The sequence below is a fragment of the Ammodytes marinus genome, assembly GCF_949987685.1.
Source record: "Ammodytes marinus genome assembly, chromosome: 18".
Classification (NCBI taxonomy): Eukaryota; Metazoa; Chordata; class Actinopteri; order Uranoscopiformes; family Ammodytidae; genus Ammodytes; species Ammodytes marinus.
Window position 1 is genome coordinate 4,777,845 of NC_137222.1, and position 17,513 is coordinate 4,795,357.

At 40.5% G+C, this 17,513-nt stretch overlaps 1 protein-coding gene across 3 annotated transcripts in view; it reads right to left on the bottom strand.

Annotated features, from left to right (window-relative positions):
- The window catches only part of LOC307265140 (tenascin-like), a 39,682-nt gene that overhangs the window by 20,918 nt on the left and 1,251 nt on the right, over positions 1-17,513 (bottom strand). For all 3 annotated transcript variants that reach the window (XM_080046741.1, XM_080046742.1, XM_080046740.1), the window contains exons 2-8: positions 7,815-8,366; positions 6,321-6,920; positions 5,290-6,003; positions 4,400-4,663; positions 3,703-3,818; positions 1,719-1,872; positions 35-304 (exon numbers count right to left, since the gene is read on the bottom strand). In XM_080046741.1, coding sequence (XP_079902867.1) covers positions 35-304; positions 1,719-1,872; positions 3,703-3,818; positions 4,400-4,663; positions 5,290-6,003; positions 6,321-6,920; positions 7,815-8,292 — 2,596 coding nt within the window. In that variant the 5' untranslated portion in view covers positions 8,293-8,366. The remainder of the gene's footprint in view (positions 1-34; positions 305-1,718; positions 1,873-3,702; positions 3,819-4,399; positions 4,664-5,289; positions 6,004-6,320; positions 6,921-7,814; positions 8,367-17,513) is intronic.

The following is a 17,513-nucleotide window of genomic DNA, read 5'->3' on the forward strand; positions in this document are numbered from 1 at the left end:
GAAGAAAGGGTGGAGAAAACGCAGCTTTAATGACCTGTAGTGAAGGTGGTGGTGACAGGATCACTGGTGACGTCAGCGCTCTTAGAGACGAGCGACACCTTGTACTCAGTGTTGGGCGTCAGACCGTCGATGCTGTACTGTTTGTCTGGGAGGGAGATCTCCACTTTGGTTTGGTCTGAAGGGTCGGAGCTCGGACCGTGGAACATTGTCACTCCGTCTATTGGAGCCAACGGCAGAGACCAGACCACCAGCGCAGAGGAGTCCGTCACATCCTTCACCTCCACCTCCTTTGGACCGTCAATCTCTGGGGGGGCGGGGGGGGAGAGAGAGAGAGAGAGAGAGAGTGATATTGAATATATGATGAACTAGAGCTACAACTAATGAGCATTTTTCATTTGTAAAGCCATTTTGTACATGCATCAGCACTACTGTCATGTTTTTTTTAGGCTCTGTACTAGGGGGTTGACCCGAACTATTAAACAATATACCTGTATATACATAAATTATTCTTGACTCTTACATACAGCCACTATATAAATATCAGCCTATTATTAGCTTTTAATCTATCTCCTTAGTGTGCGTGGATAAATCACCATGGCAGACTTTGGCTGGCCTGGAAAAAATGGAAACCAATGTCATAAATGTGACTATGGATCAATGAGCAGTGGGACAAAAACATGATTCGACTTTTAGTTGACCATATAGGCAAGACTTGACCAATCAGATTCAACTATGTACATTCAAACTCGACGACACCTCTACTTTTTACATAAAACAGACCTTGGCTTCCTTATAAGATCTCGCAATAACTTGGGTCAACATGGGAAAAGCTACCGTGATTTATAACACAATTTCTTTTTTACTTTGACGTTTATGTGGATGTTTATCACCTGACTAATCTCCTGTGTTTACATGAGGACAAGACATTGTTTCTCTATTTTTTGGAGCTGTGTTAAAAAGGAACACTAGAGGACTATGAAAAGTTGAACCTTAATATATTTCATTCCTGAAATCTGTTTCTAGTTTCAGCCTACACGAATAAATCACATCAGAAAAACGACACTTGTAAACTGAATTTATTTTCCACGCACAGTGAAAGTTGTTAAGCCCGGCGTGCCATAACCATTGCGTAAGTGACTAGGAGATTTCTGCGCAGTAATATATGGAGTTACACTGCAATACAAGTTTCACCAAGCGTAGGACAAGCGCTAAGAGGGAGATTTAGTGAAAGTACAACAGGGTCATGCTAGGCTGAGATCCAATGAGTCTGAGTAATCACTGTTTAGATTCTAAATCTGTTATATACTGTATACATATACTCTATGGAGAGCCAGCAGAGATTTCCTGTTCTTAATCTTATTTTCCTTATGGAATTTCACTCTTTCACGTTAATGTTTTTTTTTTGTCACTCTGTGCTGAAGTGAAGTTTTTAAATCTGACCAAGCACCTTACAGCTGCAAGACAGACGTGGAAAAGGGGGGCAAATTGCACTCTATACTGCCAAACTTTAGGCGCGTGTTTCCCCCTACATATACAGTCATTAGTGAAAATTATTTTGTGGATATGGTGCTAAAACGGGGCAAATTGCAAGTGCTTTTTCTCTGCAAATCGTGGTGCTATAAGTGCGGATTGTGGATCTGGCTGTGGATGTTTTTAGATTTTCGATTTCAACAGTTCACTCTTATTAAGAACATATTTGTCAACAGCCTGATACTCACTGGTGGTGACTGTCTTAGAAGTCTGGGGTCCCCTGGTGTTGTTCTTGATGACGTTAAGTGAGACTTCGTACTCCTGTCCTGGTCCCAAGCCCGACTGGACAAACTGGTTTTGAGAGGACGGAAGGGTGCTCGAGACCTTTCCATTCTCTTCTTTCTGCAGGGACACACATAATGCATGTTAAAGGTGGAGTCAGTGATTCTGGAGAATGCTTGTTGTCAAAATACTTTTTGTAAAAAATAAGTGAAATGTCTTTACGATATGCTACCTGTCTGTACTGTGTGTGCTTTGAAAAAAAATCTGGTGTTAATAAACAGCCTAGCCTCTGTAAACTGGTATGTAAATAAAGGATTAGTAAACAAAATAGGACCCATGTAACTAGCAACATGCCCATTTACAGAGCTCTAGGCTGTGTATTAATACTGGATGTTTTTTCAGTGCTCAAACATAGGCTATTGACAGGTAGCAGATCATGAGCAGATATTCACTGATGTTGACAGGAATGTTTTGACAACAAGCATTCTCCAGAATTGCTGACTCCACTTTTAAGGTATCCTGTCAGGGGCATGGAAAAAGAGAGCAGATTACTGTGAGAAAATCAGGTTAAGGCAAGAGGAAGACTCCACACGCACAGACTGCTGTGGCTTCAATTACACTACAAAGGCAAATTTATATCCAGCTGGTCAGTATTTAGATTTCTCCCACGCCAGATTTTTTCTTCTTCTGCATATTTTGATTTAATTTAATTTAGTGATGAATGCCCACTTGTTTTTTTAGGGAGAGTTCAAAGAAACGATCGATACAATTCCCATATCTGTCTTTGCATTTGAAGCCAGAGCCAGGAGACAGTTAGCTTAGCTTAGCATTTAGATTGGTAGAAAAGGGTGACTTCAGTTTGAATAAGCTAACTCTCTGCAACATTACAAGTAATAGCAACTGACAAGCTTGCATCACAAACATGTGGCCAACCACAGTCTGTCACTGGACTGTGTACAATGACATATGTTTTAATTTTAGAAGTTCCCTTTCAACTCAAAACAAGATGATTGATACATTGTTTTTCATGGAAATGTGTAATTATTCAGATTTCTCCGGCAGAAATCTTCATCCTATTAAAGTTCAAGAAACCACACAACCAACATTTGACTTTGATACAATAAAACTAAACTGTGTTTCTCATTCTCTGACTTTACAGAAATCAGATGACAGAAACTATTGAACAATGCTGCGTGTAATAAATGGAGCACTGACGACACCACCTGTGAATGCATGAAACAGTGGCTGTCCAATTTAAAACATACACAGAAAATTAGTGAGAGAGACTACACCAACACTACACTCATAGACAACTGTCACTACATCTCACAGCCTTCTATCAAAAACTAACGTATTTAAAGTAGCTACAAGGAACTTTTAGTTTTTTTTTATTTTATTCTAGCAGCACCTTTGGACAAACGTGGTAGTGTTACAACCGTTCATAAACACAAGATGTTCCGATCAGCCTGCCGTAAATCGTTTAGTCTATGTATAAAAACTGTATAAAAATAGCATTCTTTTCACTGATGGTCTGGTTTGCTGTTACATGTCATTTATGATAGGGAACAATTAGACTGTTTCTTTAACATGTAAAAGTTCCTCATAGTGTCTTTAAAAATGGGTACAAACTACAAACTCTTCAATGAATGTCAAACTCAAAACAGGCCTCTCACTTATCAGCTGGCACAGGAATCCATTTTCAAAGAATTTCTAGTGGCTGGGATTCTGGGCAGCAGATTTACCCACAGCTCTATGACATCCAGACTTGCAGGTTGATTTGATCTTATATGTCAAAATAAATTTCAATGGTTCACAGAGATAAATCAAATGAGCTGGCATTGCTTATCATTTCTAACTTTTTCCCTGTAGGTAAAAAATAAAAATAAATATAATATATATATAAATATAAAAAATCCTGGGCGAGGCTTCAAAAGAGATGGGCAGACTGACCGTGTGGCGGAAGTAGATCTCCCAGCCATCAAAGGGGACGTCCAGCTGGTCCCACACCACCTCCACCGAGGTCTCTGTCACCGATTTGAATTTCAAACCCTCTGGCTGTGGGAGAGCTGTAGGAATGGAAAGAAAAAATAGTACAAAAAAAAATCTTTATTATCATTCAAAAGCTGAGCCACATCAACTTCTGAGAGGTCTTTGTAACGAGCTTCCTTCTTTCAGTACTGGCTGTACATTTATTAACACTTTCTAGTGTGATAAAAGCATGGAACAAGCTTCCAGAAAATGGGGTGAGGTCTCCTTCAGTTAACTCTTCCAAGAATAGATGGAAGGATGCATTTTGTTTATCGAATTATGTCATGTACATGTACATGTATAAAGCTGGTATGCAACTTATTTATGAAATGTATGGAACATTACATTACATGTTATATAGCAGACGCTTTTATCCAAAATGACTTACAACTGGAGGTAGGCAGTTAGCATTAAGCAGGGTCTTGCCTATCATGACCCTCGCTAGACTAAATGCCCCTCCCTGACCTGGAATTGAACCTTAGTTGGTGTGAACTACTGAGCTATCCAGCTGCGATTAAATGTGTATATTACATTATAGTCGTTTACTTTATAGTTATTCACTGAAAAAATCCTGTACCAGAAGATTTCGATACATTTCAAAAGCTGGACACAATTGTACCTGTTGCCACCCTTGCACTGACAGGGATGCTCTTCTTGTTGCTCAGAACGGCGTAAACACTGATGAGATACTCCAGTCCCGGCTCCAGCTCTTTGACAGTGGCCGCGGTCCTGTCCCCTGACACAGTGAACTCCTGCTGGAGACCCCCGGGCTGCGTGGGCACGTACGTCACCAAGTACTCCGTCACCAACATCTCGTTGTTCCACGACACGTCTACTGTGTCACTGGTTACCTCGCCAACTGTAAGGTCTTTTGGAGGAGACACTGGAAAGAAGAAAAAACGTAAGGTTTTGGTATTGCTATTGGATAGGGTTTTCATGCCCTTAATAATCACAGTTTTCACCACCTCAAAGAGCTAATGCAAACTCCAGAGAAACATCTGGTTAGCGGTGTTAAGAGCTGCCAACCAAAGTGTGAACAAAGTGCAATACAAAAACTGAAAAGCTTTTTTTTTTGTATTCTCAATAAAATAGTTTCTCTCAAGACGGAATTTTGAGAATAGGAGGAAATTAGATCACTCTCGATTTGCTTTTTTAGGACATCCAGTTGACACATGGAAACTTTTTAGGAGTGGTGCACTGCAGACAAGCATTAAAGGTCACATATTGTGCTAATTTTTGGTATTTGGGTTCCTCCTGGAAACTGTTTTCATGGTGTAGTGTCCATAAAAAACCTTTATATTTCTCACATTACGATTGATAAATCTCATCTTTTCACCCACTGTCTGAAAAGCTCAATTTTAGAGCCCCGCCTTTTTAAGCCCCGCCTTCCAAAAAGCCCAGTAAGATCTGATAGGCCCTGACGTTTAAAAAACATGAAAAAGTGCATTTTGCATAATAGGCAACCTTTAAGGCCCACCAGCTTGTGCATTCAATCTGGAAGCTTCTTACCTTCCGAGCAGTCTTCTCCGAGGAGTCCCTCGTCACATACGCACTGTCCATCCACGCATCGCCCTTTGTCGTGGCAGTTGTTCAAACAGCTCCGCTCCGCACAGCTTTCTCCCTCATACCCGCCCTCACACGCACACTTCCCATTGACACAGCGCCCCCTGTTGTTGCAGTTACCGGGACAGGCCAGCACGGAGCAGTCCTCTCCCTCATAACCCTCCTCACAGACGCACCTGCCATCCACGCATTGCCCCCGGGCCAAGCAGTCGTTAGGACAAGCTTTCTGACCACAATCTTCGCTGTTGAAGCCTTCGTCGCAAACGCACTGACCGTCGATGCATCGCCCGCGGTTTTGACAGTTGTTAGGGCAGCTTAATTCAGCACAATCTTCACCAGTAAAGCCCCCGTGGCACTCGCAACGTCCATCGATACACACTCCTTGTCCGTAGCAGTTTGAGGGGCAAGTCTTTATGCTGCAGTCCTCACCCGCAAAGCCTTCCTCGCACACACACTGTCCGTTAACGCAGCGGCCCTGGTGCTTGCAGTCGCTAGGACACGAAAGCTCGGCGCAATCGTCTCCCTGGAAACCAACATCGCAGCTGCACTGTCCGTTGATACATTGGCCTCGGTGGTTGCAGTTGTTCAGACATGCCAACTGACTGCAGTCTTCGCCTTGGTAGCCAACGTCACAGATACACATCCCGTTGAAGCATGTACCTGGGAAAGGGAAGAGGTTAACCTTATATAGGGCATTTAGATTAAAAGGTACATTGTGTAATTTAGGACTATTATGGCGTCATCTAGTGGTCAAGGTTCTAGATTGCAACTCTCCCTTGCTAATCCCACCCGTTCGGAGGATTCCCTGAAGTTACGTTGGACTTCAAGGACAAGAACAAAGTTACTAAAGATGGCAATCAACATCATCGTACTGTCATGTCCCCAACACAATGGTGTTTTTGTGATGTATCTTACTGTTTTGTCATATACCGCATCGCTTAATACAAAATACAAATTTAAAAAGTAATTAGGGCTACCTCTCTCGTTGCAGTCGTTGAGGCAGGTAAGCGTGGAGCAATCGTCTCCGCTGAATCCGGCGAAGCAAACGCACTGTCCATCCACGCAGAAACCTTGACCGTGGCAGTTGTTGGAGCAGACGCGTTCTCCGCAATCTTCCCCGGCAAAGCCCTCATCGCAGAAGCACGTGCCGTTGACGCAGCGTCCGCGATCGTAACAGTCTTTGGGGCAGATCAGTTCGGAGCAATCGTAGCCGGTCCAGGGTTCGTCACACACGCAATCCCCGTCCTCGCATCGCCCGCGGCCCAGGCAGTTGTTGAGGCACTTGGTTTGGGAGCAATCTTCGCCGATGTAGCCGTCCGCACAGATGCAAACTCCGTCCACGCACTTGCCGTAAGCTCCGCAGTCCACCAGGCAGATTGCGAGGGAGCAGTCTTCTCCGTCGAAGCCCTTGAAGCATTCACACTTTCCGTTAACGCAGCTGCCCCTGTCCTGGCAGTTGTCGGGACACTCAGTTTCGGTGCAGTTGGGACCCTTCCAGCCCGGCTCACATACACAGCCACAGGTTTCAGTGCTGTAGTTTCCATGGCCGTGGCAGTAGGGTTTAGTTCCCACGTCACCTTTGATGAAAAAGTACATTTCTTACAATTTATATGTTTGTTTGTTTTACCATGTACTAATATCAAATATGTGGTGTTGTATTGAATGATTTAGTCACCTGTGTTCAGTCCTTATGCTAAGCTAAGCTAATCAACAGCAGGCTTTAGCTTCATATAGGCCTACAGCATAAGGCTATCTATTCCTTTAAGAGTGCATCATTCAGAAATAGTACAAATCATATTTTATCAACTACAAGAAAGACTTAATACTTTCATTCATATACAGCAACTTGAGCTGTTATTTGAGCTGAACAAAGCCAGATTCAAAAAGGTAACTGAGTTGGAGTTTTACACCCACACATTGAATTCCGAAGAATTCCTCAACAAATGTATTGAACAGATGTTCCTAATACTGAAGGAGACTGATGTGGTTACATAGCATTCTTAGTGTAGAACTTCATTTTAAAGAATTACATTTACTTCACCATACTGGCTGACATCTACATACCCATATGCAGCTGTGGAAAAAATTAAGAGACCATTCCAAACGATCAGTGTCTCTGATTTTACTATGTATGTGTTTGTATTATTCTAAAGACTGATTAAGAGCATTTCCATTAAAGGTACAGTGTGTAATGAGGGAGTATTTAGGCGTCTTCTACTGGTGAGATTCTAGATTGGAAAAACTTTGTCTCTACCCCTCCTTTTCGGGAAAATGTACAGAAGCTATGTTGGCCTTCAAGGACAAGCAGCTAGTTACTTAGGATAGCATCATCCACCACCAAGAGGTTTGGCGCTACCTGTTAAAAACTAATTCATACAGAGATGCTGAGTGATTTGAAAATAGCTAGAGTGGTCTCTTAATTTTTTCCATAATTATATTGCATAAAAGCTTGACAGAGAAATCCCACCTACCTGTGACCTGTGCACCGCAGCAGCCCCTGTCCCCACTGCACTGATCTCTCAAAGACGAAACTTCTCCTTCAAGCAGCTCCAGCCGACTGAGGAGATCTTTGAGACCGGGCATGTCATCATTGCAGCCACAAGCTTGTCGGGGTATGTTGATACGATGGGTGAAAACGATCTGGTTCTCCCCATTTAAGATGTGCTCCGAAGCGTGTTGCCCTGGAGACGCTGCTTCATCTCTAGGGGGCAGTTGCAAGCTATCTGGGGCGTCCAAGTCAACTGAACATAGGCTACTGGCAGGAACATTGATGTTGTAAACGTGATTGAAAACTACAGGTTTTTCCGCCTCAGGTATGGTGATGTTATGCTCGAAGGGGGACGCCGGAGTCTGTCGTCGATGCCGTTGGATTTTCTTCAAGAGACCAGCGTTTGATACGCTGATCAAAGCAGTCAGGAGGAGGCAGCCCAGAAGGCCTCTCGTACCCATGTTAGACCTGGGACGTTGATTTAGTAAAAAATAAATATCTCCTTGATCCTCTGACCTGGTTGATGGTCAAGGGTCTGAAAAGAGAGAAAATATTACACATAAATACAGTTTTTCTAAAACATACTGTAGAGCTGCTCAATTAGTTCATCAAAAGAAAGTTGTGGTTTTTCAGGCCAAACATTTAATGTTTCCAGGTTCCCAAATGTGGGAATTTGCTGCGTTTTTTAACTTATATAAAGTCGATTAATATCATTCAATGATGCGACCTTGTGCTCTAAGATATTTTGATGGGAACTTTACACTGTTTGCTGATGTTTTAAAGACCAGACAATGAATTGATCAACTGAGAAAATAATGGTTAGTTGAGCCCCTCAAGGACTTGAAACAGGGGGAACAGCTTGTTTCAATTCAAGGGTATCAAGATCTGCTGTTAACACCTCTAACTCACTAATCAAGATGTTGTTGCTTGTATCTCATCCGCTTAATCCGTACAAATCCCAAAGAATGAAAACAAGTTTTATAGGGGTTATGAACCAGACAACTTCTTGGCCGAGACAGAAGGTCATATCCATATTTAACTGACAGAAATGACAGTGGTATTGATTGTCTCATCTCTCAACTATTTTGCGAATAAGGTTGCAGTGGTTCCCAGTCTGAGGTTAGGACTTTTTACAAGGGGACACACATTAAATGTGAAAGGTTGGAAACTGATTAACAGGATCGCAAAGCCAAAAAAAACACATCTTTGTTGCACAAAATCCTTTTTTAATATGTCAGACGTTCCATTGAGAATATTCAATATCCCATCTCAGCAGCTATAACAACAACCATTAACCAACTCTAGTTTTAAGCACAGTGTGGTTTGGTCAGAAAATCACCACACAAATGTGAATGGTCTGATAATTATTTATCTGCAGTGTGCTGTGCAAAACAACAAGCCAGTATAAATCTATTTTTATTTGGACTTTATTTATTTGTATATCACCACATTTTCTCTTAATTAGAAATAGCCAATTCCCGATGCTCTGCAATGCTTCAGTCAAGGACACAGGATTCAACAAAAAGCCCATTCATTCAAATGTCTTCACTGGAACAAACTACAAAGTCAGATGTACCACAACCTTTTTCACATTACATTACTCAAATTAAATTCAGGCTTGTCTGTCGCCCACACAATTATTTTGTGAGTCAGTCGGATTATGTACCGTTGCTGTGCTACATAACTGCACTGACAAGTGACAACAGAAAACTGCAAGAAACTGTGGGTACAGAAAACAAGTGTAAACAAGGCAACTACATCTTACTTACTTACTGTCTTTACATATGCATAACTTGTGAAAGGTCAACATGGCAAAAAAGCGAGAAAAGTCAGCCCAGATTCATTATTACATCAGGATAACCTACAGTGACTTACTGTAGATTTAAACAGGGAAACGAACTATGTGGCCTCCCGCTTTGCAAAAAAGGGCTTTAACACCAAAGAATCCACAGTTGTGCTGGCATGTCAAGGTCTCCCATTAGTATTTGTGCACATATTTCAAATGTCTCAGCTGTTTTGCCTGAAACAGTATATAGAAAATATGAAAAATTGCAGACACAAGACTCCTTCTCGCCCACAAATCTCTCAGATGACTAATTCAGCTGGACATTGAGAAAAAGCCATAATTTGTGGGAGCCAAACTAGAACTAATGACAAGCTTCTTCCTCAGCGTGGGAAAGACTGGCCTGGATTACTCGGAGCTGAGTTTCCAAGGCATCTGAGTAAGCAAAGGGAGACTGAAAAATCAATAGAAAAAGGCCCAGAGTGACTGCACTGACCAAACCACAATCTGTATCCGTGCGCTGGTCTCTACCTCACTCATAGAGAGATTAATTTGAGTGTACTGTTAGGCTTTGGATGTATGGGAGAGTATTAGGGCCACTGGATAGAACATTTTTTCATTATGCACTTTGAGAAAAAACTGAAAAAAGTTGAAATACAATCTTGTGTATAAAGACGAAATACAATGTCCAGAATAAACTCGACGTTTCCAGTAAAGTTGGGTAAAGTTTGCGGTAAAGTTGGATAGATGTTGAGAGATTCTAACTTCCGAGATCAATAACTCAAAAGCAAAACGTTATTGAAACACAAATGATGCATCTTTGCTACAACCTCATTTTTACCGAAACCAGACCTCCTTGGCTTTTAACTGCACTGCACTGTTTACGAGTGAAGGCATTGTATATTTTTTGCTTCGGTGTTGCCATTTGTAGACGGTCCATGAATTGTCTTCTCACAGCCCACAGCACATAGAGAGAAATAGTATAAGTTGAGCTAAGAGGACGTTTGTTTTGGTAACAATTAGGTTGTAGCCCAATGTCTTCCTTACAAAGATGCATCGTTGGTGTTGTAATAATGTTTAGCTTATGAGTTACTGATACCGGAGGTTTGAATCTTGTAAACATCTTTAAACTTTACTGCAGTCTTGAACTATCAAGTTTATTGAACACATTGTAATTCATCTTTATTCTTGACATTTGAAGTGCAAAATAAAAAAATAAAAACTTTCTCTTTCTCATTTTTTTCTCTCCTGTGGCCCTAATACTCGGGCGTATGGATGCAATTAAGTGAAATGTGTTTTTCTCATCATCTCTTCCGTTACAGTAAGTCGTGTTAAAACATCTCCACCTCAAGTAGCAAATGTCGAGCAGACAGGATGTGTAAAGTCAGGTTCACATGCATGTCTGCTGCTCTGTCTGGGAGGCAGCGAACAATACCTCTTTAAAAGGAGGCAGTGATGTAGGATCTGGTCCAGATTTTCTGATTGGTAGCGGCTGCACACGCAAAACCAAAATGACTTCCAGGAGGGAATTGTCCATGCAGTAATATAGCTATGACATGGCATTTGGTGCATCTGGATTTAAGGTTCTCATGAAGCCTTCTGAAGACTATTTATTGAGACATTGAAGATATTTAGCAATCAGATAACAAGAGGACGAAGAAGAGGTCCATTTTTTTTACCCCCCTCAATTCTCTTTCCAATGCCACTCATCCTCCAGGGATACAAAATAAAAACAGGCGATTGTGCACGCACGTAACTCAAACCTTACATTCAAACCATTCTTAAGCAGTTACGAGCAAAAATATGGAAAACAGGTCTGTCACACAAAGAGGGAAAAAATATATTATTGGGACCAGATCGAAAACCTGCTCAATAGTTCAGCTACAAATCCAGATTTAGACAAATCTTTACAACTGAAAGGTTTCCAAATAAGAAGGAAAAAGGGCCCAAAAATAGATACAACTATTCTGTCTGCCTCTGCATTCATTCTCAACATTAAACCCATCCCTTGACCCCATCTCAACCTTTGACGCCAAACCAAAGAACTAATGTTGCATTCATGGCCTATCTGAATTATGGTAATTGCAAGTTTCCAAGCTCGATTTGAACCACAATACATCAGATTTGGCACGTCGAATAAAGAAGTGCTTTTATACCAAACAAACATGGACGCTTTACACTTCAGCCAAACGTCGTCATTTAATATAATTAAATCCCTATTTATTTGATAGTGTTATTAAGTCTCAGGAGAATTTTTAAGTGAAATTATAGTCAAGGTTTAGGATGAATGGGACAGTTGGGTCCGTGTGGTTTTGCCTTTGTTCCAACTCGTGAAAATGCTCCACACAAGTTGAGATGAATATTCCTGTCAGTATAAAAGCCTGTGATTTATTTTTGGGGACAGCCAATAAGACAAATTAAGGAAGCAGGAAATAAAGAAGACCGCAGTATGATGAGTTGATGACTATTGGCTACTAAACAGCCTCTGGATATACAGCAAGTGTCCAACAAGCTGACTGGAAATTCAGTCATTTTCTTCTACAGATCCAAGGAAATAACCACAGCCACTGGATGTCACATCACTTTCTATTCTTTCTTCACCTTGTGTTTTGATGACAGGCAAACTGAATAAATTAAGAATTTAGGAAAACTAAAAATTTAAAAGTGACTGTCTTCAATGGATTTATGAGTTTTCAGGCCAACTCAAACTCTTGAGATTTAAGGAAATATTTGTCTAATTTTGAGCCAACCAAATACCTTTTGTTGAGATCATTTATAATTCATATGAAATGTAGCTTCAACTTTTGAGGTCTACATACTCAAGAATTCCAAAAAAGTAAAAGTTGGACCAACTTATTAATTTTTTGTTCATAAAGTTTATCAGACAGTTTTAACACTAATGATTGAATCAACATTTTGACCAACTTGACTTAGTCTGTGTTCTGTGTGATGGAGAATGTGTTGGCATAACAGTCATTGTTTGAAATTCTTAATATAACCAGATAACTGGATAGCTCAATAGGTATTGGTAACACCATTGACCTTGGAATGGGAAACCAGTGTTCAATTCCTGGTCAGGGCGGGGCAAGTCCTGTGAGGGTCCTTTACCCTAAATACTAACTGCCTACTTCAACTTGTAGGTTGGTTTCGATAAAAGTGTCTGTTGAAAGATATCTAATGTGCAACTCAATATTTGAAGTTATTATACATATTAAAGACACATTTTCATATGAATGATAAGTTATTTCAACAAAAGATAATAAGTTGGCTAAAATTTGAGCAATTTTCCTTAAAACTCTCTCAAAACTAAAACAATCTACTGAAGACTTTGAGTTCTCCAAATCTTTAGATTTTTACAGTTCAACACTTTGTATCTGTAAGTGAAATTGATTAATCTTTCCCATCACTGTCACCACGCGACCTTCAAACTGTTTGGTTAGGAAGGAAGATCCCTGTTATTAATGTAATAATTTTTCTTTCCTTTTATTGTCCTCAACTTTGGCCCTTTTTACCCGACCTTTCTGTCATCATTCATGTGCCCCTCACTGGCGTATTTGCATTGCGTCACCTAATCCGACAAAGACACAGGTATAAAAATGTCTGAGCTTCAATTTCACAAGTTCACTCACATCTGGTAAGCGGTGGGCTATACGGTAAAGATAGGTTAAGGTCTGCTGCTGTTGTAAATCTGGAAAGTAGGTCTTCAGATACATCTCCGATCTCCTTCTAGAAATCTTTACAAGAAGCAAAGACCGATAATTTGCAGTTGACGAATGAATTCCTGATAAATCTCACGGAAGCCTCTCACTGTATGTGGTTCAGCTGCAGATGCACTACATAGCTCCAAAGTTGTCTCAATGTAACTAGAAATATATTCAAAACGTATCAATACAAAGTTGATTTTATACGGTAGCCATTTATCAATATATTCGCAGACATAGCACAGCTGACTGTAAGAGCCTAATAATCCTAGCAGTACAAAAAAAAAAGCCAAGAATACATTATTCAAAGCAGAACAGGGGTGGACCAAGGACATGTCACTTGACTATGGGACATGGGAAGACAATTTGGAGAGAAAAATTGAAATAAATATTACCAGCTCACTAAGCTATAATCCAGGGGTTTGCCTTAGCTTTAGAAACACTTCCCCCATACTGGCAGCGAGAAAGGAACTTTCCCGCTTGGAAAAGAGAAACTGGGAATGTTGGCCCCGGACTGAGGACATCTGTTTTGCCTAGTCAAAGAAGAAGAAAAAGAAGAAAAAATGCACTGAGGTACTTGTCCTATATCCACACAATGGCTCAGTTACCTTCAGTAAAGCTGAACGTGCCCCTGCAGGCATGATGATAAATGACCATACCTTTAATTTGGATTGATAAATATGCCTTGCTCTTTTAAGATGCTTACTATTATGCAACTAACTACCCAATGTACAGAGTTAGAATGATTTTGTGGATTTTGGTTCACAGGTATAAGGTTTATTAAACAGCACTGTCGAATGCTGTGTTCTGATCAATCAATCATTCTACGGTCCGTTATTTCTTGATAATGACCACTGTTAAGGATCATTCTCAGTTGCTATGGGTAACAGACCCAACGCACCCATTTTTAATTGATCACTTCCTGTTTGAGAGAAGTCTACAATCAGTTAGGCCAAACTAGGCTAGTACACCTGAAGAAAACAATGCATTACTTTTTAAACATTAGGCTACTTTGAATGTATAGGCCTATGTGGAGAGCAGGGAACTTCTGAGTCATGGTCAATGTTTAAAAAAGACCGTAGCGGACTATTGTTTTGTTCTGTAAACAATAAAAGCTTTTCTCTAAATCAATAAAACCAAATTGAAATCAATATTTAGCTTGAATTATAAATATATGAAGTTAGTAGCTGTGTTATAATCGGAATAATGTATAGCAAACATGTCACTCAAGAGAATAAATCCCTTCAAGGTGATTGGTCTTTAGGCTATTTCTCAAAAGCGACCCGTTCGCTTTAAATGATCCTTTACGTAATGCATCGTTTCTCTGTTTTGCCCTCACGTCTCACTCTGTGATTTAAAACCATTTCACAGTCATGAGAACAATGCAGGCGTTGCAAGTCCGGACAAACTTTGTATGGAAAACATTTGTGGCCAGAAGAAGTGTGTCAGGACTCTGGTCAATGGTTTATCTGTGATATTGTAGCTTTTTTTTTATATAAATATATATTTGCCATGAACTCTGAATCCCCATAGCATCTGGAAACAGCTGGCAACCATCAAAAACAAAGTTAATTGGACCGCTTGCTGCAGCCGATGCAACAATAACAGAAAAAGCAACACCTCATTAAGAGATTACGAATGTTTCCCTCTACAGCACAGATTTCCTGAAGTATAGTCCTTTAAGAATAATAAACCTGAGTTTTATGTGTCCCAAAGTGAGCCTTGACAGGACGCAGATTTCAGTTTAAATTTTCTATCCATGGGGTCTCCCCTCAAGCCAAACGGAAAAGGTTTAAAGATTTGGAACAAGAGACGCTTATTTTGAGCTGAAACGATTATGATTTTCATAATTTGCTACTAATTTGAGTAATTTTTCAAGTTCAACATCTCAAAAATGTTCTGTTCCTCTTTTAAAATGTGATTATTTCCTTCTTTTCTTTGTCATATAGGAAAGAAAACTGCATATCTTTGTGTTTGGGACTGTTGTTTAGACTAAGTAAGCTGAATGTCACTTTGGAAAATTTTGATGCAGAATTTACTAACCTTTTATTGACAAAAGGGTCAATTAAAATGGCGCCTGGTGGAATTCTCTCATAAACAAACTAAAGCTACGTTTATATTCAGAGTAACTTGGCATCTTTGAGGTCTAACAGACATGCAGAATATATTTTCATCATCATTAAACAAATGAAAAGCAGTTTTTGAAGTTTTTATTTTTAAGTTATTTAAATTGGGCATTGTTTGCATCCCAGTTTACTAGCTTGTAGCCTTCCTTGCCACACATACCTGTTGGTGAACTGCAGCATATATTTTGACATTTAATCAGTTAATAACGGAAAAACTCATTACATTAATCGATAATCCAAAGTTATACGTTGGCAGCCCATATCCCCAGTGACGTTAGCAGTACTCATAGGCTGAAAATGTTGCAAGGAAAAATGAGTGGACAAATCTTTTTTTTCTTCAGCATCATGAAAATGTAATGTTGTGTAAGATACACATTCCTCCATTGGTTCAGGATCAAGAAAATAACAGCATCTGTTAATTAGTTAAAACATCCTATTTACAAAAACAGCATCTGTGCACGGTCCAACCCCCCCCCCCCAGCAACCAACACACCTGAGTCTAGACACGTTGGCGCAGCTTCAAAGTCAAAGGCCCAACAGAGCTGACACACAACCTGCACAGTTACATAACCATCCAAACCATATGCTTATTTCAAATATGAGGTCATTCAGTTGTCGACAAATAACTACCCTCACTAACTGCCATCGTCAAAATGCATATGCTACAACATCTATCTTCACTTTTGTCGCTCAACTGACCATGAAAAGTGGGTCACTGAGAAAAAAAGTTACATAACATCCATCATACCCCTAGTTTATTTGAGTATGTTGAACTGTTAAATTGTGTTTGCTATGAGTTTAAATCAGTTTTTCAACTTGGAAGAAGGCTAGACCAATAAAAATGCTTCCACAAACTCTCAAGGTCAAAATGCTTAAGCCACAAAATCTTCACTTCCGTCGCTCAACTGACCATGAAAATTGGGGCATTGAGAAAAAAAAAAAGGAAAAACCAAGCCATTTTACAAGAACACAGAGGCTTATGATGCTGAGTTATGATGCAACCCCTCGCTCTTTGTACAGAGGTCAGGCAGAAGAAAGCGGTGTAGGACGAGCCCTCTGGGAGCTCCCGCTACCAAACCAGCTGTCCCACGCTGACACTGAGACACCTTTCTCACTCTCCTAACGCATGCGAGAGACACATAACACAGAGGCTGTAAAACATCCCGCGCTGGACTCACGCCCATGGGAAAGTTAGTGTATTTAGGTAAGAATTGTAGAATGGTGGGTGGATAGAATTTTAAAAAAGCATGAATCATCTTGATAGCACAATCAGAGGAACCCCACGATTGTAATCTTATTAAGGGAAGTTAAAGGTGTAGTCAGCAATTCTGGAGAATGCTTGTGGCCAAAATAACTTTTTGTGAAAATCTGTGAATATCTCCAAACGATCCACACTACCTATCAGTACTGTGTGTGCAGTGCCATTTGTTTGGTCAGTGTTAATAATGATTCTCCAGAATAGCTGACTCCACCTTTAAAACTCACCGTAAGCCCGATTTGAGATTTCACTTAAGCAGAGCTAATGGTTTGAATGGAAGAAGTATTTATTTCTCCTAGCCCACATACGCGGAGGAATCCTGCCACCCACATTTCCCTTAATCTAATCCCTGTGATGGAAAAAATAACACAATGAAAACCAAATTGCATCGCCCAAGGTAACGGGATGAATCATCACGCTGCAAAAACCTCAACAGATAGAAGGGTTTACTTCCACAAACACACACACACACACTATACTTGCGAGGACATTCATTGACATAATGCATTCCTTAGCCCCTAACCATCAACCCTAAATGCCTTACCCCAACCCTTACACTAACCCTTAACTAAGCTTTATTCTGTCCCAAAGTGAGAACTGGCCAAAATGCACACACACACACACACACACACACACACCTACACGCACACGCACACGCACACGCACACGCACACACACACACACACACACACACACACACACACACACACACACACACACACACACACACACACACACACACACAACACACACACACACACACACACACACACACACACACACACACACAAACAAACACAAACAGATGGACAGT